The 24,384-nt window shown below is 43.8% G+C and overlaps 1 protein-coding gene and 1 long non-coding RNA gene across 6 annotated transcripts in view; one reads left to right on the top strand and one right to left on the bottom strand.

The window, feature by feature from the left end:
• Positions 1-24,384, bottom strand: part of LAMA5 (laminin subunit alpha 5) — a 230,839-nt gene that overhangs the window by 99,531 nt on the left and 106,924 nt on the right. For all 4 annotated transcript variants that reach the window (XM_081010969.1, XM_081010970.1, XM_081010967.1 and 1 more), the window contains 6 exons: positions 22,356-22,474; positions 19,542-19,712; positions 17,529-17,626; positions 4,472-4,587; positions 1,868-1,986; positions 523-613 (listed from right to left, as the gene is read on the bottom strand). In XM_081010969.1, the coding sequence (XP_080867095.1) occupies positions 523-613; positions 1,868-1,986; positions 4,472-4,587; positions 17,529-17,626; positions 19,542-19,712; positions 22,356-22,474 (714 nt within the window). The remainder of the gene's footprint in view (positions 1-522; positions 614-1,867; positions 1,987-4,471; positions 4,588-17,528; positions 17,627-19,541; positions 19,713-22,355; positions 22,475-24,384) is intronic.
• LOC308480309 lies at positions 1,922-24,185 on the top strand. Of its 2 annotated transcripts, XR_013988021.1 has the most exons (4): positions 18,368-18,504; positions 21,265-21,429; positions 22,278-22,497; positions 23,512-24,185. It is a non-coding gene; the product is annotated as an uncharacterized lncRNA (long non-coding RNA). The 2 variants fall into 2 exon arrangements; XR_013988020.1 differs by lacking the exons at positions 18,368-18,504; positions 21,265-21,429 and adding an exon at positions 1,922-2,004.

The following is a 24,384-nucleotide window of genomic DNA, read 5'->3' as shown; positions in this document are numbered from 1 at the left end:
AGAATTTATTATTTATACCCTGCCCATCTGGTGTATGATATCCTGACCCTTCCTAAACCACAAAGATTTCTTGCCCGTTCTCCTGCATTGCCTAAAACATACTCTGGTCAAACCACAATATCAGCAGATGCGTCTCAATACAGCTTCTGAAAAATCCTAATCCCATCACCACCACTATTTGGCATGAAATAATCAACCCCAGCAATTAAGAATACAATCCAGAAACTATGGGCAAGGTAAGAACATAAGAAGAGCTTGTTACCTTGGCAGTGTGTAACTGAAACTTAAGACATGGAGATTTAGAGAACTGCTTCAGAGCACACAAGACATAGCAGAAAGTCAGTTTTCCCCTCCCTCAACAGCATTTTTTCTCTCTCAACAGCACTTTATGGGGTTCTGCTCTGCAGGGCCCCCATCATTTGGGGGGGGGGGATAGGCAAAGGTACTCTTGACCCCAACACTGTACATGTCACTTTTGGATACTGGACTGTATCTATGATGTACTTGAGGCAGCATACTCACGATAGCAAATGTATGGTGAATCTATTTGATGGTCTGGGGATTTATAGTATCCTGGGCTGCACCTCTCACAGTTGACCCCCGCTGTGTGATGCTGAAAAATATTAAGTCCAGGATTTTCAGTGATGATGATAAATTAAATTTGTGTGCCGCCCTTCATCTAAAGATCACAGGGTGGTTCACAACATAAAAACGCAAAGCGAGAAAACAAAACACATAATAAAGCAAAAATGAACGAATAACTCCTCTCCCACAAACACATTTAAAGGATCACAGAATATTAAGCAGCCCAAGGCCTGACTGAAGACAAATGTTTTCACCTTCGGCTGCACATACACTAAAAATTGGAATGATGCAGAGAAGATTAGCGCCTAAAGATATGTAATGATGGAGCCAAGTGAGCCTCCCAAGGGAAAGCACTGCACAAATGGGGAGCCACCACAGAAAAGGCCCGTTCTCATGTTGCCACCCTCCAGATCTCTCGTGGAAGAGGTCACAAAGAATGGCCTTAGATGCTGATTGCAGGGTCTGGGGCAGTTCATATAAGGTAAAAAGGTAAAGGTAAAGGGACCCCTGACCGTTAGGTCCAGTTACGGATGACTCTGGGGTTGAGGCGCTCATCTTGCTTTACTGGCCAAGGGAGCCGAAGTACGGCTTCCGAGTCATATGGCCAGAATGACTAAGCCACTTCTGGTGAAGCAGAGCAGCGCACGGAAACACCATTTACTTTTCCGCCGGAGCAGTACCTATTTATCTACTTGCACTTTGATGTGCTTTTGAACTGCTGGGTTCGCAGGAGCTGGGACCGAGCAACAGGAGCTCACCCCATCGTGGGGATTCGAACCGCCGACCTTCTGATCGGCAAGCCCTAGGCTCTGTGGTTTAACCCACAGTGCCATCCGCGTCCTTCTATAAGTATATAGTTATATAAAGTATATAGGTGTATAAGGTATATATAAGGTATATAAGGTAGCCTATGTTAATATGGGCCTTGCACATTACATGGTCCTCTAGCAGTACATTTGGGAGGTGAGAGTTCACTCACTAATTACATAAGGAGTGAAGCAGCTCTTGATACTTGAGATATGCTATAATCTGCATTGCGTGTCAGGATCAATGGGCCATCCCTAAAGGATCCTGCCTCCATAAGAGTCTGCATTATATTCTTTTCAGATCCTTTCCAGTTATTTTCCTCTAGGATATAATCTGATAACGTTAAGAGCTCACATTTCCTCTTAACAGGTCTCAGCTTTCTCACGGCCAGTGCAGTAGTTTCACTGGCAACGCCAACAGCAACCCAAGAGACACAAACGCCCTTTGTTCTGCAGTACTTCCAGCCAAGACTTACCTGGCAGTCAATGCATACACCTCCACCTGAAAGCTGACCATCACGATTTGTGCTGGCCTTGTGAAGATCCACCTCTGGGTCATAATAGCAATCATAGGCATGGCCGTTGCAATTGCAGGCTGCGATGACAAGAAAAGGTGAGTTAGAACGGAAGCAGCCTCTGATTTACATATTCTTCCTTCTGTAGTAGCAGAATTAACTGCTGGGTTTTGAATGATGCTTTCTGCCCATTCAACCAGATTGCAGAAGTTCCTAGAGCTGGAACAGTTTTGTATCAACCCAGCTACCTCACTGCTTACCAAGCTCCGGATAATGTATAATGAATAACTTAAATAGCAGCTCAGGGTCCAATACAGGTGCTTTGGGGACCCCATTGTTTACTTTTGTTCCATTGTGAAAACTTCCTCTTCTTCTTCCCACTCTCTGCTTCTTCTTCTTTTGGCTGTGATCGTATAGTGGTTAGTACTCTGCGTTGTGACTGTTTTAATTTAATACTCCATTACAGAATGAATCAGCTGCATCTGCTGGGCGAAGCGCGCACACTGCTAGGCTAGTGAACAAGAGGTTAAGTTTAAACTCATTTTCAGAATCCTCCCCACTGCACTCCAACAAAAGCCAACGAAGCATGAGAGTGTCAGATTTCTGTTCTCTTTGAACCCTGCATGTGAGTGAAACACAGGCCAACACCGACCGTCAGGTAAATCAAGTGCGTTCATTTCTGGTTCTGCAACTGCCTGTAACATTAAACAGCTGAATGAACCAGTTCGGGGTTTTTTTATATATAAAAAATTCTACTAGGGGCTGTACCTGTGCTTATGTCACTTGCCAAATCCCCTCGTTCCATTCCCCCTAGAGCAGCGGTTCTCAACCTGTGGGTCCCCAGATGTTGTTGGACTACAACTCCCATCATCCCTGACCACTGATCATGCTGGCTAGGAATGATGGGAGTTGTAGTCCAACAACATCTGGGGACCCACAGGTTGAGAAACACTCCCCTAGAGCTTCCCAGTGGCGTATCTGTGTGGAGCCTCTCTGCAGCCTCCCTCTCAGCTGTAGGTGGGCAGACGCAAGCCCCACACTGCTTGAAAAAGCAGTGCGAGCTTGCAGGCAGTCCGCCCGCCTCAGGAGAGAAGCGTGGCTCAGGCACACTGCAGGCCCCGCGGTGTGACACCCAGTGCCCCCCGCCTCACGTAGTTACGCCTCTGGATTAGGCAGATTCATGGAGGAGAGGGCTGTCGAAGGCTACTGGCCATAAAGGCTGGTTGGAGTAGCAACGCTTCTGGTTTCTGGAAATCACTCGAGGGGAGAGTGCTCCTGCAGTGGCGTAGGAAGGGGCGTGCAGGAGTTATTTTTTCAAAAACACATATTTTTGCCATTTTGTCACCCCCCTCAGTGATGACACCCAGGGCGACCCACACCCCCCTTCCTACGTCACTGGAGCTTCCCTTTCCTACCCCATGCAACTACTAAGCTTCTTTTGCACCTGACCAAACCCATTTCTGAATCCACTCTCCTGTTCTTCAGTCCTACTTTGCACCTGTTTTCACCTTTGCTCCATTTCCACGCTGCTCCCCCTTTCTGTGCAATCCCCCACCTGGCACACAAACCGCCCCCGTGGTAACCTCCTGCATCGTCTTCCGCCCGCACACAGCAGCTCCTGAGCTCCCTTTTTCACTTTCCACCCAACTATGAAGCCACCATCCTGTTCTTCAGACCCTTTCATGGCCCTGCTTCCATCTTCAACCCCCCTCCTATGCCTTCTACTCCCTCCTTTTCTACAACACCCTTTCCCCCTCTTCCTCATTCTTCTTAACTCTCCCTTGCACATGGACCAACCTTCCATTTCCATGCCACCTCCTCTCTCCTATTCTGCAGCCCACTTTGACAGCACATCCCATGCTGATATATGTTACTGCATCTTGAAGATGAGCTGAATCTCAAGTGCAAGCTTGCCAGTTAGCTTGTTCAATTAGAGGTCAAGTTCAGTTGATGGACACTGCACTAACTGTTTCCTTGTTAATAAATATCTCATCCAAATTACTACATTAAAACTGGAGCTTCATGTTGAAGACAACACATGATACTAGGAGTGGAATACATGATTGTGGGAAAGTACTATGGAATATTTGAGGGCTCCACATCCTTTATCTCTCTCACATGAGGGAAAAGTTTGAAGCAGACTTTCCCCCCCCTTTCAGCATTCCTTCCTTTCTGTTGTAGTTAAACAACAGCAGAAGTTGGAGTAAAGCAGTGGCAGAGAAAGAGGAAAATGGCAGTTTAAAATAAGCAACTTCTTCATTTTAGTGTCTCTCCCTTCTTGCTATACTCAACCTTTCCCCCTCACATATTCCACTGAATGAAGGTTATTTACTCCAATCTCTGCTGTTTAAAACCACCACTTTCCTCTCAGCTCTCTCTATCCCTTTTTTACTCAAAACTTCTAAATCACCCACTGGTGTTGTGCAAGCTGCCTTCTCTTCCGCTCCCCTAGGCCACCCTGACTTCATGCAAATCCAGCATTGTGATGAGGAGATACAAATCCTCCCATGGAGGCTGCCTGATGACAGCCTTACATTTTTATGTATATAGGAAGATAAAACTTACATTCACATTCATTGGCGCTGTCGGTTGTGGCTGGTTTCCATGGCATCTGGTTGAAGCCTGGGCAGCATCGATCACATGATGCTCCACAGGTGTTGTGCTGACAGTCACACTGTAACCTGGCAAGTGAAGACAGAGCGTGCTTATTACTCTTGGAGTAGGTTAGTGAATGGCCCCAAACATGTCGATTTTTTATTATAAGAATGAACCTAAGCAGTATCGTTGGCCTTACATCTTTACTTTGCAAGTGGCATCACAGAAATTAAATATTTTGAACAGTAATGACAGCTTGTCCACGCAATACTGCGTGTCAGAGAATGCTGTATCCTACGTTTACAAGCATTACTACAGAACAGAGCCCCCAGTGGATGTGTGAGGCTATTTATTTAATGCATCTCACAATGCACCAGTAAGTTCTGATGTGGTGCACACTGCCAAGGAGTGGGAAGGGGCAGGATCCAAATACTTTGCCACAAAAAGCAAAATGCATTGGGCTCCTATCTGACAACTATGAGGAAGAATGCCATAAAGGAAATACAGTGGTGCCTCGCAAGACGAAATTAATTCGTTCCGCGAGTTTTGTCGTCTTGCAATTTTTTTCGTCTTGCGAAGCACGGTGTCGGGAAAGTTTTGGAAAAGCTTCAAAAATCACCAAAGTCTTTAAAAACCTCAAAAAAAGGCTACCACACTGCGTTCTATGAGTTGCTCCTCGAAGTCAAGTCGCAACTGTATTAACGGTGTTAAGAAAAAGGAAACAAACTTGCAAGACGTTTCCGTCTTGCAAAGCAAGCCCATAGCAAAAATCGTCTTGCGAAGCAGCTCAAAAAACAAAAAACCCTTTCGTCTAGCAAGTTTTTTGTCTTGCGAGGCATTCGTCTTGCGAGGTACCACTGTACAAGTATTACTATGATCTCTGTGTAATTCATTTTTGGTCAGTAAAACTTTTAAGGGCACATGTATACTTTTATACAGTACAGTCATTTGCATGCTACTAATGAATGGTATTGGGACTATCTCTAGAAAACTGTGTTCCTCCTCTCTTACTGCGTCTTCTCAAAAACTTCCACTTGACTTCTTTAAAGAATTAATAACAACAACCCTATTGTATCACTGCACTTCAGTTTAACAGCATTGGAATGTTAATACCAAGAATATCCCCTGGACAAGGACAAATGAGTGGCAGCTGCCCAAAGGATGGGTGGGAGCAGTGGTTGGAGCAGTACATTGCTGCACAAATGCCATTCATTTCAATGGGAAATCTGCAGGAGAAACTCCTGGCGGATTACGCCTTCCCTGTGATTTTGTTAGCTGAGGTTTGCTCTGACTAAACAGGCACCTCTAGAGGCGCCAGGCAAGACTTAGAATCTTGTCCTGACTGGGCCGTGGTGCCGATTTATTAGGTAAGGTGACATCATGCCATAAACTTGCACTCCACTGTGCCATTATACCCACCCAACAAAAATGTGCTCTGTTGTGTCAGGCTGATGGATAATACAGTTCTGCTCCAGCTTTTATCTGCGCAATTACTCATTTCCCCCTCCAGGCATGCCTCACCCTCCTATGGCACACGCCCGTACAGTTCGCTCATTCAAAACTCAGGGCTTAAAAATAGATGAATTTTATAAAAACTGTAAGAAATAGACAGGGAGCTGTGGTAGACAGCCTGTTTCAGGTACACACCCATGTATTTCCACTGAGTCCCTAGGTTTGCATGCAGGGCCACTAGTCAGACAGTAGGGGTAAGAGCAAAAGTACAACATCTAAGACGGTCCCCCAACCACCATATGTAGCAGCTGACGATGGGCTGTACTCAACAAGGCTACACTTCCATCAGCCCAAGGGATTTCACAACAGAATGCTCTCCCCTCCTTTCACATGCCCCCTAAATCTGTTCTGGGGGTTCCCTCACCTCCCTGAAGCACAATTGGTGATAGTACACGAGTAGATAGAGGAAAGTAATCCTGGTGCAAATGGGACTATTAAATTGATTACCATCCAACATCAACTTTGTGGCACTCGCACCAGGCGTGGAGGAAGGTAATATGCCTGACAGCATCAGTTTTTAGGTTTCCACCATGACTGAACAAATGCTACAGTAATTAGTAAAGATTCTGTATCTTGTATATTTCTCTCTGGTTACCAGAATACTGCATCATTGGTATTCTGATTGGCTACGCTCAGACATCACACTAAACCACAGTTTACAGTGACAAGAACAAGCCTGGTTAAGCTTCAGAGTGGCTGGGGCAACCCAGTCAGATGGGTGGGGTGCAAGTAATAAAACTGTTGTTATTTTTAGACTCTCATGCTACACCCTCCCCCTCTGGTGCAACCATGGGGAGAAGCTTTAGCTTCCGATTTCTGATTTATCAAGTCTTGTCGTGTTGTCTAAACTCACAAGACATTTTGAAGCACACCATACTAAACATTAACAGGGGTTTCTTGTTCAGATGACACAATAAACTGTGGCTAATGAACACTGGGCTCCGTGATCACTGTAGATGGTGAAAGATGCCTGCTTCTTGGGAGAAAAGCGATGACAAACCTAGACAGCATCTTAAAAAGCAGAGACATCACCTTGCTGACAAAGGTCCGTATAGTTAAAGCTATGGTTTTCCCAGTAGTGATGTATGGAAGTGAGAGCTGATCGCCGAAAAATTGATGCTTTTCAATTATAGTGCTGGAGGAGACTCTTGAGAGTCCCATGGACTGCAAGAAGATCAAACCTATCCATTATCAAAGAAATCAGCCCTTAGTGCTCACTGGAAGGACAGATCCTGAAGCTGAGGCTCCAAAACTTTGGCCACCTCATGAGAAGAGAAGACTCCCTGGAAAGGCCCTGATGTTGGGAAAGATGGAGGGCACAAGGAGAAGGGGAACACAGAAGACGAGATGGTTGGACAGTGTTCTCAAAGCTACTAACATGAATTTGACCAAACTGTGGGAGGCAGTGGAAGACAGAAGTGCCTGGGGTGCTCTGGTCCATGGGGTCAGGAAGAGTCGGACATGACTAAATGACTAAACAACAACAGATGAAAACTGGAAACACAAGCTTGGAAGATGTGAGTCCAAGGCTCACCTAGACTTATTCTAGTTGTGCCAAATTATGGTTAGCGCAGGGATAGCAGACATGGTGCCCTCCATTCCAATCAACCTGTCACAACCCTAGAATCAATTTGCCTTCTTCATGGGATGATGTTGAGAGCTCTGAACAAGTAGAAGGGCACACAGAGCCAGTCGCAGAAGCACTTCCACCAGATGAGCCTCTGCAGCCAGTATCCCTCCAGCCCAAAAACATGGCACTGCCATTCTCAGACTTGGTGGCCCATTGCAGAAGGCCCAGTAAGATCAGAGGCCCCTGCTGTTCCATCACAGTGGGAGACCACTGAAGTTGGCCTATTTAACTTAAAAAGCCCCTTCCATTGCAACGTGCGCTAACAACTGTGATTTGTGCTTTCAATGGAAAGACATGGGCATGCATCTAAAGCAGGCTGTATACCTCCCTGTCTATTTGTGCTAGCTTTAATAAAGTGCATGTATTTTTAAGCCGTTTGTTTTGAACAAGAGAACAGTGTGTGCGTGTGCCATAGGAGGGAGAGGCAAGCCTGGAGGGGAAAATGAGTAATTGCATGGATAAAAGCCGGGACAAAACTGTATTACCCATCAGTCTGACACAACAGACAGCATTTTTGTTTGGTGGGTAAAATGGCACAGTGGAGTGCAAGGTTCTGGCATGCTGCCACTGTAGAGGGCTGAGCTGAAGTTTGTTGCTGAAGCAACACGAGAGCCCTGCAGTCATATAGGACAGGATGAGCCTTGCCTCACGTCTTGCCTTGCTTTGCTCAACCTCTCCTTGCATCCAGCCTGAGTGCTGCCTGGCACCATGCCTTGTCTCACTGCAGACCAGAGGATACAGCTAAAACCTGCAAGGTCAATAGTAGGTGATGGTGGGAGTTGTTGCTCACAACATCTGAAGGGCACCATGATGAAGATCCCAGATTTAGGGTAACATCCAAAAGCAGCCATTGTCAATGAGTGTGTGTTTTAAGATTCAGCAGTTTGGTTGTGGAAGAAAAGTGGGATAAGGATTATCACTTCTGAGACTGAAACACAAATTTTGAAAGGCCCCATTGTATGAGCAGTTTTCCATTGACATGTTGCATTAGCTGAATGCCTTGCACCTTCTTCACTGGCCAAAATTCAGACAACAGCTGCACACAACAGTATTGATAAAACCTGCAGAACTTTCGCAAACTCATACACGTTAATGAGGATCTGCAGAAACGTGCTTACCTATTATAAACAGGAACCACATAAAGAAGAATAAAGGAACAGCTGAAGCCGGCACATTCTCTGAGTCAAGTTCTGTGTGAGAGCTCATTGAGAAAAATAGATAGCCAGAGTGAGTGGGCTCCTAAAGCAGGAGTCCAGCTCAATTCATAAATTTCCCATAAATATGAACTGGCCCATAAAGAAATGTTTATAAAAGGGAATGGTGAGCCTTAAGAGCAAAGAAGAGGAACAAAAAAACACACTCTTGAGCTTCATGAGAGAGAGAAATTAAGATTACATGAACTGCCTTCCTGGATCTGCCCAGGTTTAACTTTCTGCTTCTAGCAGCAATAAACCAGAAGCTTCTAAATCTCCCAGGCAGGATGCAAAGGTCATGCTAATAGCCTCGCATCATTAGCAATGGAACAAGAAGAGCTGGAAGTTCCCTATTCAGAAATAAGAAAAAGAATGATGCATGGAGGGCATTGCACTCTGCAAAACTCTGCTCTGAAGATTTGGAAAAGGGCCTTTGGGAACTGCATTGCATGATGCGGATTCATTCGCTGCCGAACCAAAGCTATAACTCTACATTCAAAAGAGCACTCCGATAAAAAGCTATGAATGCCTTTAATAACAAACCCCGCTCTTACTGCAACATGAACAACCCCATCCCAGCTTGCCATGTTGACAATTCGCAGCATTTGTGCAAATAAAATTAGCTTGTTTGGGCAGTCAACATCAGACAGTTTGCAACTCTGTAAGCAAGAGCCAGGAAATCCAGAAATCTGCTAGCAGACCGGAGTAGAATTCTGCCCAGGATAAGGACTAACGATTCCTGCCTCACTTCCAAATGTGGACAGGACAAACGATAATATGTTAAGTATATGCAGAGGGCTGAACCACCCATGGGACAAGGCAAGACGGACACTTCGGGTGGCAGAATCCCACTGTCCACTGCTGCTGTCATGGTGGTAACAACAGCTGCAACATGCTCCTTAGAGACTGAGTCTGCTGCCTCCTCAGCAGCCCGTCCCCAGTCCCCCATGATCTACATCAGCCTCATAGTCTATTCCCACATCTATCTAGCGGGGAAATGGCAGGGGATGCCCTCTGTGGTCTCCTGGGCTTTGCACCCACCCAGCATGATTCACAGCGGGCCCATGCCCCCCTCCAATGGCCTTTGATTCCCACTTCAACCAATGGGTAAGAATGATTTGATGGGGGGGGGGGAAGGTGAGCCACCCATCCCATATCGTTATGCTGAAAGTCCACAACACTGGCCTATGCTGGCAAACAGCCTGATGCACCTATAACCATCCCTTTTGATGTACCATAACCAGTCCGAATGGGTGGCGCTGTGGGTTAAACCACAGAGCCTAGGACTTGCCAATCAGAAGGTCGGCAGTTCGAATCCAAGCGATGGGGTGAGCTCCCATTGCTCGGTCCCAGCTCCTGCCAACCTAGCAGTTCGAAAGCACGTCAAAGTGCAAGTAGATAAATAGGTACTGCTCTGGCGAGAAGGTAAACGCCATTTCCATGTGCTGCTCTGGTTTGCCAGAGGCAGCTTAGTCATGCTGGCCACATGACCCAGAAGCTGTATGCCGGCTCCCTCGGCCAATAAAGCGAGATGAGCGCCACAACCCCAGAGTCGTCCGTGACTGGACCTAGCAGTCAGGGGTCCCTTTACCTTTAACCAGTCTGAATACTTCTATAAGCCTGTTGTTACTGTCCATGGAGTTTTCTTGGCAGGGATACTGGAGTGGCTTGCCGGTTCCTGCTCCAAGTGGATCACATTTAGTCAAAACTCTCTACTATGACCTGTCCGTCTTGGGTGGCCCTGCACAGCATAGCTCATAGCTTCTCTGAGTTATTCAAGCCCCTTTGCCACGACAAGGCAGTGATCCATGAAGTGATCCATAAAGAAGGCTGATCACGGAAGAATTGATGCTTTTGAATTATGGTGCTGGAGGAGACTCTTGAGAGTCCCATGAACTGCAAGAAGATCAAACCTATCCATTCTGAAGGAAATCAGCCCTGAGTGCTCACTGGAAGGACAGATCCTGAAGCTGAGGCTCCAATACTTTGGCCACCTCATGAGAAGAGAAGACTCCTGGAAAAGACCCTGATGCTGGGAAAGATTGAGGGCACAAGGAGAAGGGGACAACAGAAGGCGAGATTGTTGGACAGTGTTCTTGAAGCTACCAACATGAGTTTGACCAAACTGCAGGAGGCAGTGGATGACAGGAGTGTCTGGCGTGCTCTGGTCCATGGGGTCACGAAGAGTCAGACACGACTGAACGGCTAAACAACAGCAGCAAACCAGTCCAAATACTTTTACTGAGATACCTATAACCAGTCCTGATACCTTTCCTACCTTTCAATCCAAGGACTGGTGTCTTTAGCACAGAGAACATGCCTAGAAGTCTAGAAACCCAGAAATAGTTTACTTTGCTGGTGGAGATAAGCAAAGACGTCTAGCATGCCTGTCCGTTACTGAAGCTCCATAGCACCTCATATGTCAAGTGCTCTGTGTAATGAATTACACACATCAATGTGCTTACTTCAGTGTTTACATATTTCATTGATTGAATATATACACTGTGGTGGGCTAAACCAGGAATGCACTTCTTTACTGTTACCATTGCCCTTCTCATTGACGTGAAATGTGACTCAGGAACATTCTGTGAAGCAATGAAAATGCTTTAAAAGGCTGAAGCGCCAGCACAGCACACACACCCAGTTTAAAGGCAATTTGCTTTTGTGCTGCAAACATCATCCTTGCTCGAGTTCTGACAAATGACTTTTGTCTTTTCCCCAATGTTTCCAGTATCAATGAGTTTATAATGTTACTGTCATTTTGAACCCGCATTTTTATTTTGAATATATTCTGCAAATTTGTGAGTTTTATTTTCTCTGCACTTTAAGCTAAACAAATCTGCTGGCAAAGTAATCACTAAAACGGGCCCATATAACTACCAGTATTTGCTACCTATGGCTCAGGGTGGATTTGATTTAAATCAAATAGATGTAAATCACGATTTACATCACGATTTAAATCACTAGTCAGTAAGACTTGATTTGAATATTATTATTTTTTACAGAAAGACTCATTCTTGCTGGTATAATCTTAATATTTACAACCAGGTGAAGGTTTCATTTTTTTAATAATAAATTTTCAGAGTAGTTCTTACAGTTATATCAAGAATTACTGATTTAGTTATACTATTAGAAATACAAAAACAGATATTTATGAAATTATGGTGAGGTTTAATAAGTAAACTGCTTATATTTGGACAACCTTTCTGCTGTACTTTATTGGAAGGAGAAAAACAATCATTTCCTTAATAACAATTCACAAAAGTATAGTGGTATCTCTGGTTACGTACTCAATTCGTTCTGGAGGTCCATTCTTAACCTGAAACTGTTCTTAACCTGAAGCACCACTTTAGCTAAAGGGGCCTCCCACTGCCGCCGCACGATTTCTGTTCTCATCCTGAAGCAAAGTTCTTAACCCGAGGTACTATTTCTGGGCTAGCGGAGCCTGTAACCTGAAGCGTATGTAACCCGAGGTACCACTGTATACCGAATAGTTCGTAAACAGGGCTGTTCTTAAACCGAGGTACCACTGTACAGCTGTATGAATAAGCCACACATCTCTTTCAAGAAGTAAACACACAGCCCCTGCCAAAATTTCTCTAACTTCCCTAACAGAAAGGCTACCCATAAGAAGCAGGGAATGGCACCAAAAGAGATATGCTACCCTGCAGGAAGGCTGCTTGGAATCAGCAGTGCCCTCCCCATCGTCAGATGAGGTAGGCAGAGTTGGAAGGGGACTGGGATGCAGAGAAATCAAAACTGGCTGAGTCCATCTTCGTGCTGGGTGATGGCACTCTTTCTCTCTGTCTCATTTCCATGCCTTCATTTGTCCACCCACAGCACTGATTATCCGTGTATTACCCCTGCCACATCTACGTGAATACAGCGCAAAAGAATGTCCGTTTTCACATTGCGATCAGACACACCCATTGGGGGCAGGGAATGCATAGACAGTAGCATCCGAATTTTGCTGAAGTCATTAGTGGAACCTCTGCCAAGTTCAGCAGGGAATCCCTGGAGTCCCCCCCCCCCCCGAAATGCCATTCAGACTGCAGGTAAAGTGTGGTCTCTCCCTGCCAAGAAATCTTTTTGGGTGGTGCAGCTGCTTCGTTATACAATATTGCTAAGAGATACATCCAAGCATTGCTAGAACACAAGGGGGAATCAAATCAATACTTTTTTTATTTATTCTTTCAGGGTAGGGAGAGGTGCCAAACTCAGACAAGAACTCTCTTTATTTTCATTTTCTTTTCTTTTTTTACTGATTCAATATTGGCTGGAGACCACTAGAGTCGTAATGTTAGAAGATGGCTGGGAGAAAAATAAAACCACTGTTTGTGGGAAGGAACGTGCAATCCTTTGAGCCTTGCTCAATAGATGGGGCCTTTTCAGTGCCTAGACCGTGAAGACCCTGAAAAACTCACTGGGTAACTTATCCTGAACTCTTAAAATAACAAGGCCATGGAAATTTTGCGAAACAATAGTTAGGCAATAGTTATTTTGAATACCTAGACAGCTTACTGTAGAAGGGCAATGCATGATTTACACTGGGGGAGCGTTAGTATTATTGTTCTGTTTCTTTTTTATATACAGATTTGCTGAATGTGTCAAAACGTTTGTTTGCTGCGCTTGTATTGTGGTGGCCTATGGCTTTAAACAATGAAGTTTATTCACTCAATAGTTAGGCAGAAACGTCCGAAAATTCTTGAGTTTCTAGATTGAAATTGAGTTCTGGTCAGGACTGGCCCTACCATTAGGCAAACTGGGGGAGCGTGCCTCAGGCGACAGAATTCAGCGTGCTACTGAACTCCAGAAAAGTACTAAAATCTAGTAATTGAGCCATTTTGTGTGCATTCATAGAACATGCAACCATACACACACAGGCTGTTTTTGGAACTGGAATGCTACACATGGGTTTCTACTATGGCTTATTACTGACAATAGGCCTTACTTACAAAGCCAGACAGTTCTTATCAATAAAGGGAAATTCCATTCATTATCATGAGCACATGGCAAAGTCTGAGAGTAGGGAGGGGGTGGGGTGGGGACAGCTTGCCAAAATGTACCCTGCAAAACAGCTGACCAAAAACTTCATAGTTAACAGCTCCTTTTTGGAACAGTCACCTGACCCAACACTTTGCCTGTATGGTCATATCAACAAAACAGAGGGTGGAGGTTCTGTGCCGTCCTGGGCTAAACCTTCTGGAGAGGCAAGGAATTCCTGCCTTAGTGCGCTTTCAAAAAGAGTTATGGTAAAACATCCGATTATAAGTTATACACTCATGATCTATACACATTGCAAGAGATTTTTTAAAAAATGTTTGAAAAGCATGAGCATCTTTATTTGGATGTTTGCACTGGGATTAGAAACCAAAGGGTGTTTAAATCTCTTCCATTTGGACAAGTTTTATATCTACTCAAGTTAATGAATTTTTTATAATGAAGCCTATGGATGACAAAGGCTTGACCCCTGAAGAGGACTTTATTTCAAAAGCTTTCTGGCTGATTCATCTAAATAGCACTTATTTCTAAATGTCATCTGACCTGTAGGTAGAATACAGAAGTGCATTCTTAATATTTGTCTGTATGTTTCATCACAGTGTTTTAGGTAAGTCTGCTTTTTGAAGTTGTATTGTGTTAAGGAAAGCAGAACTTTCCCCCCCTGTTTTTGTCTGTGCTCTTTCAAAACGCAGATGAAATGTGTTCCCATTTCGGCCTCAAATACATGCTGAGGACGGCCACATCCATACCAAGAAGGAATGAGGCTTGCTTCTCACCAATTCACTGCAATGGAATAGGGACTCCTGCATAATGAGCTGGCTGACATCAGAGACCAGGAACATTTCACCTCAGGAAGCAGAGCTGGAATGAACAGCCCTCCCATTCTCTCCAGGGTGCTTGGGGTTTCAATGTACCAGCAACAGAAAACAGCACCAGAGAAGATCCCTGCCCACATCCCTAGTATAGGCCATTTAGCTCTAGAGATGCGGATCAGCACAGCTGCCCTTAGTCAAACCTTGGTTTCAAACACTGGTTAAGAAGAAAAGCCTGGTTTGGGGTAGTTGCAGTTATATGCCTATATGATGTTGTGCTTACATGTGTGTCTTATGGGGGAGTTGGAGATTCATACTGGAGAGGAAAGGATTTAAAGGAGTTTGTAATTCTCACAGTTTGCTCCTATTTAGGAGATTGAAAAAGATACCATTGCATTTCCTGGTCATTCCTAATGAACGGAAAGAGTCCACTTGAATGAATAGCCAGGCACAGTGCCCAATATTATGGAACTTGGAGGCTCAAACACTTATCCTAATTTTGACAGGCTCACGGTGGAAATATTGGACCCTATAAAGTATGGTGGCAGTTATTTATGAAATCTCTGACCTTGAAAGAATTATTTACCAACAAACGGATAGTTCAGTCTCTCCTATTCTTAATTATGTTTAGTCTGCTATAAACCAAATAAATGAGTCTGCAGTACCTATGACTAAACTTCTCAGGCTTTCAAGGCAACTGTTCTCCTCTCCAGAATTAAGTCGTGCTCTTGATCACAATCTGGGACCATGATGTTAAAGAAACAACATAGTAGACATCAAACAACTGTGCTGATGGGAAGCAGAAAGGGGAGCAAATCTTTTGTCGTTTGCAGGGACAGGGAGGCAGAGTGAGAAAGAGCAAAAGAGCAGCCTCTAGGAAAGGAGGCAACTACACAGCAAAGTCTCATTTCAGCCCCTACTCGTTTTCCGAATGCAAGGAATAAGGCAACATTTTCCATTCTCATTATCTCCCGACAAATTTAGGTGATAGGGATATGAGCCGTCTCTTATCATTCATATGTGAGTGTCTAAAAATCCAGACATGATGAGGGCCAGGGACTGGAACCAAGTTTGTGCTCCTGTGTCCTCAAGAACAAAGTTTTGGCTCTGATTCCCGCTAATCATGTGCTTTGAAGCTTTTCTGTGAGTAGGTATTATGAGAGCTAAAAATGGCCAATGAAAACTCCCCCCCCCCAATTGCTCTTGGGAAACGTATTTTAAACTGCCCCCTGGCCAAGGAACAATACTGCAGAGAACAAGGCCACCTTTGCAACAGTGAACTCTAGATATAAACAATGCAATCCTAAGCAGATCTACTCAGATGTAAATCCATTTAGGATTGAAGCCTAAGGCTGAAGTTCTTAGAAAACCAAACAAAGAAGAAGGTAGATGAAATGATTAAAAGCCAAACATAAAAGCAGGACAATGGTGTATCAACTTTATCACTAAGGAAGAAATCAAATGCAGATGGTAGAACTAGATCAATCAAAGAGAAAAAAGGAAGCAAGGGGCAACTGGTATATAATACACTACAGATATAACGCAAAGTGCAATGCAAATTGTGAAATAGTAGATGCTCACAAAGAAATATTTATTGCTCGTGATCACATGGGAAGTTGTGGATGTGTGGAACTTCCAAATAAGCCACAGATAAAACAGACAGGAAATTTATAGCGTCAATTTGCAGCAAGTAAACATATTTAGCAATGTTCTTCAAGGTGCCTATCCTGGCAAATTGTTACATTAATAGTAAACAGTCACAAATTTGAAGGCTACTGGCTATGATGGCTATGTGCTTCCTGCATTTGGAGGGCAGTATGCCTCTGAATACCAGTTGCTGAAAACTGCAAGAGAGCATAGTGCTGCTGCTTGTGAGAAAAAGGATGCTGGACTGGTGGGACTTTGGCCTGACCCAGAAAGGCTCCTCTTATGTTCTCCCATTTGCTCTGGACAGCCAGTGTGACCACCCAACTCACATCTTCTCATGAAATCCTTGTTTTACACACTGTGGAATCAACCGTGTATATTTCAGAATTGGATCAATCTGAGGCTGGTTTATATACTGAACTGAATCATTGCAAATTCTGTTCTGAATGTTCTACCGTGGTACCTCGGTTTATGAACTAAATCCGTTCTGGAAGTCCCTTCTTAAACCGAAACCGATCTTAAACCGAGGTGCGCTTTCCCTAATGAGGCCTTCCACTGCTGGTGCCCTTCCACCATTCTGATTCCGTTCTTAGACTGAGGTAAAGTTCGCAAACCAGGACACTACTTCTGGTTTTGCAGAGTTCGTAAACCAAATTGTTCGTAAACAGGGCTGTTCTTAAACCGAGGTACCACTGTATTCTTTCCTTCTACTTGTCAGAGACTTTTAAGTTCTGTTGAAGGACTAAGAAAACATTTTTTCTTATATCAGCTCAATAAACAGTTCTCGGTTTGCAACAAAAAGCTAACTGACCACCGTTCTGGGTAGCACATGACTCTGGTTCAAGTGATTTGGTTTGACTCATATTTGAATGTTGCATGAGCCACTGTATTTGGTTAAACTCTCAGTATGACAACATAATCTAGGTGATGTTGGCAATCTAGGAGGCGGTTGTGGTGGTGATGAAGTAAAGTGCAAATTAACATGGGGAGAATCTTGCTTTAGAATGCAGCTAATCTAGCTATCATCTATCTATCAGTCGATCTACCAGTCTATCTATCACATTACACCTTGTCTTTCAGCACAACTGGCTCTGCTGACTTACAGCAAAATTCATCTTTCAGTCCCTCCATTGCATGATGAACCTTGTTTCCCTTTCACCAACTATCCTTCTTAGTTCAGTTCTTTACATATCAGTCTATCTAGGCATGGTGTTTTCCAATAGAAGTCTTACCTATAAGGATCCGTAGGGTCTTTGGCATCACAGACGTCAGCGTGACCATGGCATACGCACCGTCCTCCAATGCTGATATCTTTGATGCTGTAGTAATACTAAAAGATCACGGAATGGTTTGTCCTTGTCACTTTGGAGACATCGGCCATATATTCTCTCCCATACAAAGGAATAAACTCATGGCACAAATGCCCAGCTACTTCAAGATACATAACTCAAACTTTGTCAGTGATAGGATTCTATCTGACGCATCCTTTACAAAATTATTCTTGAATGATTGACGCATCAGTCAAAGAAGCATTCCTTACAGGAAGAGCAGAGTAATATTATCACCTCTGCCCTGCCTGGTAATTGCCCACACTGGCTATTATACAGAGTGTGGGAGAGAATCAGAGGCTTACAGTGTCATGGCAACAGTATTCATAACTCTGCTTATCACAATGCGGCTTTAGGGTGACATCACAGAAACGTCATGGGCTGTGTACTGAGCAACAGACAAGCTAGAGGCACTAGCAGGTCCAATGTGGTATATGGCCTAATGAAGGCTCCAAGGGCCAGACAGAAAGCATTCAGGGCATTCAGCCTCTAGGGCTGAAGTCCCATCCCCCTGGCTTAGTAAAACTGAAGGCCCAGGACATTATGCCAGGCAAGGTTAAACAATTTGCAAAGTTTGCTCTTTATTGTCTCTGTTCTAAAAGTAGACCACCATCAGTCTGAACAATATCAATAAACACATTTTAATTTTTTTCTGTATGCCTGGATAAAAGCATGCAGGGCTTTGAAAATTTTCAGAGCCTCTGATTAATCTAGTTAATCTCTCTCATTTTTTGTGGGAGGAGCTTGACAACACCTACCCCTACCAAGGGGAACCAATGGGTTTTATTTCTTTAAATAATACTTTGGGGCATTTCTTCCTTCGTCCGGCAGCACCAACTGCATACTTAAAGCCTCTTCAGTGCAGTTTTTGCTGGCTACAGTAAGTAACACCTGCTAGTTATTGCAGAGCTAACAAACAAGCAGACTGGGATATCCCCCATGCTGGACTTTGCCAAGGAAGTTGTGTGTAGCAATCAGCAGGTGCCTCAAGTGTTGTCGGGTGGGTGGCTTTGTTTGTTTGTTGGCAACCAACGTTCTCCCCACAACCCCCAAGCAGATTGCAGATTTATTACTCTAGACATCTGCATATAACTCTCTCCACAACTGTGCTGTTTGGTAGACTGCAACAAGGATCTCAAAGTCCAAAATGTCTCTCCATAGGAAGGGTTGAGCTGTTGGTCATGCATAATTGGGTTTGTGGGTGGGAATGTTACCTAACAAAGTATCACACATATGTATAAAGGGTTAGGAACTTTTTAATTGATCAAGGAACTTTTTTTTAGTTTAATTTTTTTATTAAATTTCTTTTTATAATATATTAAATAATTTTGGTCCTAATAGGTTCAGAATAGGCTTAAATTCATATATGAATGTGCTACTGAGCATATATTCCAAAGGGATATCCAGTCCATGACAGAACATTTATTACAACACACCCTCACTTCCGTATGGGAAACTGGTAACATGCAAAGTGCAATTTAAATCCAGGTCACCCACGAACAAATCCTGTAGACCACTCAGGCTGCTGATGCCCTAATTTTACCTTTAATCTTGAGATATATTTTTCAGCATTATTATTATTATTAAACATTAGTGAATCTAATCAGATAACAACATTGATTAACTGTTTTCTGCTTGTCCTGAACAGGAACTACTCAGAGAGGACCCACTGAAAATAATGAATATGGCTAATGAAGGTCCATTAATTTCAGTAGGTCTACTCTGGCTAAAACTTAGTTGGATACAACACTGTTATTCACGGTAGTCATTTGGAAGATGAATAAATGTGTAAAACCTTTTCCCTTGGAAGGATACCATGGTACTCTGTACATTTACACATCTCTCAAATGTTTCCAAAAGCTACAGCTCCCACCCAGATTTGCCTAATAAGCAAAGAGGAGTCTAGAAGCATCTCACCCTTCTGGTCACGGTCGGGTCTCGTAAGGCCTTTCCCATCAGATGCCCAAGTAGGGTGTTAGTCCGCAGGAAGCGTAATCGAATGTTGGTGGCTTTGGTGAAATTCCTTAACAGAGGAGAATAAGAGAAGTTCATGGCTCCCGGACGCCCGTTCACCAAAGAAACCACAATCTGTAGAAGCAGAGTGAGAAAGAGAGGAATATTTCAGGTGACAGAAAATGTGTGTGTTTCTCAGTCCGGAAATATGCTTCACCATAGCAGTGGATCAATACAATTCGCATCTACTCATTTAAATTACAGAGGTACCTCGGGTTAAGAACTTAATTCGTTCTGGAGGTCCGTTCTTATCCTGAAACTGTTCTTAACCTGAAGCACCACTTTAGCTAATGGGGCCTCCTGCTGCTGCCACGCCGCCAGAGCATGATTTCTGTTCTCATCCTGAAGCAAAGTTCTTCACCCAAGGTACTATTCCTGGGTTAGCAGAGTCTGTAACCTGAAGCGTCTGTAACCCGAGGTACCACTGTACACTATACTACTATGCTCAGAGCAAGTAACAATGGGAGGAATTCAGCATCACACTGTTAAAAATATTGTATCAGTGCAAGCATTTCTGCTTGTACAACAGAACAATCTCTCCTCCCACACCATACTGTTCTAGGGATTCTCCCTAGCCCCCAGAGTTAATTTAGGGGGTGGGGGAAGACCCATTGCACTAGCAGAAGTCTCTGAGTGGGTTTCTGCTAGTGGGACCTGTTAACCGAATCCAGCCCAATATATTCTTCTCTTATTCCTCCATGCAGCAAACCTCAGAGGTAAGTCACAACTGCTCCCATTTTACAGATAAGCCAGTTATAGCTTGCCATTGAAAAGTAAGTGGGGTTGGTATAACCAGGTTGATCCAAGCTAAGTTAGCTGAAGGTTCTCATTCGCTGTCAATGGCTACTAACCATGATGGCTATGTACTATCTCAATGGTTGGAGGTGGTGGGCCTCTGAACAGCAGCTACAAGGAATCACAAGTGGGAAGAGTGCTGCTGGACTGTGGTCCTGCTTGTGAGCTTCCCATAGGACTTTTGGTCTGATGCCACAGGGTTCTTATGTTCTTACATTCTTATTGAGATCAGTGGGATAACTTAGTCAGGATTTAAGACCCACTAATTCATTCCAAAGGGATTCAATTCAACATACACCATGTCGCCAAGCAATGAAAAAAATATCTCAGCAATAATCCACTTCAGCATTTGATATGGCAAACTTAACATGTCATGCCAATATTACATACAATTCTGGATTTCTTCATTTAAACATTCTGCCATTTTCACAAATGCAAGGTATCTCAGAGGGTATGTGGGGAATGAGTAAGGCATCTTTAGGCACAAGGCAACAGAGACCTTAGCTGCAACGAACAAAATCCCATACATGGATGAATCTGTTTCAACTGAGCTGCACTCCATTCCAATCTGAGCAGCTGCTAATCAAATCTCTCTTTATTATTTCACCCAGTGCTGGAAAATGCAAACATGCCCTTAAAAAAATGAATTAATCCCTTTGGTGAAAATTAACCAAAATAATTCTGCACTTCCTTGCATTCCCAGACCTTGTGTCTCCCCCCCCCTGCAATAAAATGGCCCCCTCCTCCTGCTTAAATAAAATGCTTTGAGGACAAGCATATCTGTGGTTGAATGAACTCTTTACACCCCACCGCAACCCTTTACCAATTGCAGCAGAGTTTCTGTCCTGGAACACAGCATCGGCACAGCTGGAGGAGTTCCGCCAGCATGACTCAAGATTACAGCAGAATTTAGCAAACAGGATGTGCCAGAGTTTCCCAGGCGCAATATCCCATGGCCTATTATCAGCTTTGGATAACTCAAGAAACATTCAGAAAGGTAAAGTTCACTGGACAGGGCGACAGCTTGCTTATCTCCCAAGAGAAAGGAATATCGCCGCAGAGCCTATCTTCCATTTCCATGACTCTTCTGGGCAAGAATGGAATTGGACAGAGGGTACAGAGTTTGGAATCCCAAGAATCCAATCTTTCATTTCTTAAATTAATTTCTATGTCTCATGGCCACAGAATATGGTTTGGAAAGGCACAGCTAATGCTTGCAGGAGACTTAGAAACCAAAGGCTAGACAGAACTTACAATGGCTTGTAAGGCTCTATACAGCTCTTTATTTGAAGTGCCTTTCCTTTCCTCCCCACCCCATGAAGTATCACAGCAACTCTGTAAGGCAAGTCATTTTATTCCCACTCTATAATTCCAATTGTATAGATAGGTTTGCCCAAGGTTGTTGTTGTTGTTTAGTCGTTTAGTCGTGTCCGACTCTTCGTGACCCCATGGACCAGAGCACACCAAGTTACCAAGGTTACCCAGTGATAATATTCAATACTCTATCTACAGGCTCATGCTCTCAGAAACATCAACATATGGAAATCTGGTGGGTTATCCTTCATACCTTATGTTAATTCAGCATCGATCATTTTAAATACAGGACTTGAACTGGGTGATGTGGGGTTTTTTGGAGGGGTGGAGAAATCCTACAAAAATTAGGCTAATTTGCATCTGAAAATTGTCAGTTTGCATAGATTCTGGTGCTATAGATCAAATTAAGCACGCTAATTTTACTCACGTTTATTAAAGAATGATAAAAAGTTTCAAACTGCTATGCTTGTCAAATCCATTCATAGTTATTATTGAACTTACAAAGCAGGTTTTTTGTTTGTTTTTTTGCAGAATAATTAAGCATGGGGAAAAAATCTAACCCACATCACTGCTTTGATGCACAGCCAGACAAAAAATTTAAGAGTTTACCTCGCCGTTCTCCAAGGGCACAATTCGGGAGTATTCAGTGGTGCAGATGGCGTCATTGTCTTTGGTTATCCGTTCCACAGTCCTCAGGCCAAACTTCTCTATACAATCTCTCTTGGAAGCTATTGAGCAGAGAAGTCAAGAGGTGAACATTTTAGTTGTGTAAAATGAAATATTAATAATATTCTGCAATTGTATTAGAACTTCCAAATATTCAAAGCACTTCATCTACTTCAGTGTAATCCTCATGTCATCCCTGTAAAGCGGATCAATATTATCTTCCAATATTAGTATATTTAAAAACCTTCCTTGGGGTTTTTTAAAGCAGAGGTTGGATGGCCATCTGTCACGGATGCTTTAACTGAGTTTCCTGCATTGCAGGGGGTTGGACTAGATGACCCCCAGGGTCCATTCCAACTCTACGATTCTATGATTCCTGAGGCTGAGGAAGAGTGGCTTGCCTAAGGCTACCTAGTGAGTTTGTGGCAGAGGCAAGTATAAAAAAGAACTCCCTGATTTCTTTGATAGGACACGACACCAGCTCTCCAGCATAAGATAGGACAAACGCAGAAAACGGACATGGAGCACTAGGGATTCACAGTGATATATATCTTTATTGCCATCGTCCCATGCAGAACAATGAAACTGAAAAACTACATAAAACATTCAAAAACCCCCAAAAACTCTGAAACCCCATTTTAAAATACACTATACTATAGAGACCCCTTATGCTGCGTTTAGAACCAGAATTGCATTTGCGTAGAAACTGTTTCTCAGGTGGCTAGTCCTGGCCTGTATAACCCTGTACCTTCTTCCAGAAGGCAGAAGCTGAAAGAGATCATTTCCGGGGTGTGCACTATCCTGCGCTATCTCTGCAGCTTTCTTATGGCACCTGGCAGCATAGATTTGATCTAAGGTGGGAAGAGTGCACCCAATTATTCTCTCTGCAGTCTTTACAACCCTGGACAGCATTGTTTTTTCCCTGGCCGTGCAGCTCCCAAACCAAACACACAGACCATAAGTTAATACACTGTCCACAGTGCAATGGTAAAATGCCATCAACAGGTCCTTTGAGAGATTGTTTTTCCGGAGGATTCTCAGAAAATATAACCTCTGCTGTGCTCTCTTCTTCATCAGGTCTTTGCTGTTTTCTCCCCAGGTTAAGTCGTCTCTCAACTCCATTCCCAGAAATCGAAACACCGAGACCTGTTCCACGCACTTCCCCTCAATAATCAAGCTCAATCAAGCTCAAACAGTGAGCTTTGTTTAGGCAATATCCTACAAAGTGCAACGGTGGCTACTTTGGGGAAGGGTTGCGATGCAATGAGAGAGCATCTGCTTCGCATGCAGAAGGTACCAGGTTCTCTCCCCAACATCTCCTGGTAGGGCTGGGAGAAAGCCCTGTGTGAAATTCTGGAGAGCCACTGCCAGTCAGTTTAGGCAGTAATGAGCAAGGTGGACCAATGGCATGACTCATCTTATGATTCCTATGCGTTTGTGAAAGCGTCATTAGTTGGCACTCTGAAATGCGTCTGAAAACCTGCAATGCTGGTGTAAAGGAACATGGACCTGTCTTCCTTATCCCTGCAGCTTTTATAAGAATGCAAGCCCCATGCAGATTTGGAGCTGGAAATCTTACTATCCCAGGCACAGGTCCCAACCCACTCCCTCAAGGCCCGTCCAGAAACAGCTGCAGAAGGAACCGAGCTTTTGATTCCTGCCAAGAATGGCTAAGCTAACTGGTTATGCTAAGGAAGACATGCTACAGTGCCCCTCGAACTCTCCACCCACCTCCAAATCTTGGAACTGACACCACAGTGCTTCTCTAATGGAAGATAGCTGCCCAGAGTGGCTGGGGAAGTCCACATAAATATATTATTATTATTATTATTATTATTATTATTATTATTATTATTAGCCATTGCTGGGCAAACAGCTCCAGAGTGTTCATGAATTGGTAAGAGAGCTAGGTATCAAATGAGTAAGAACCAAAAATAAGTAAAATGATCACCATGAAAGACGGCATTTCAGC

Source organism: Podarcis pityusensis (genome assembly GCF_964106645.2).
Source record: "Podarcis pityusensis genome assembly, chromosome: 6".
Taxonomy (NCBI): domain Eukaryota; kingdom Metazoa; phylum Chordata; class Lepidosauria; order Squamata; family Lacertidae; genus Podarcis; species Podarcis pityusensis.
Note: the sequence above shows the minus strand (reverse complement) of the source record. Positions and strands in the feature narration are given on the sequence as shown.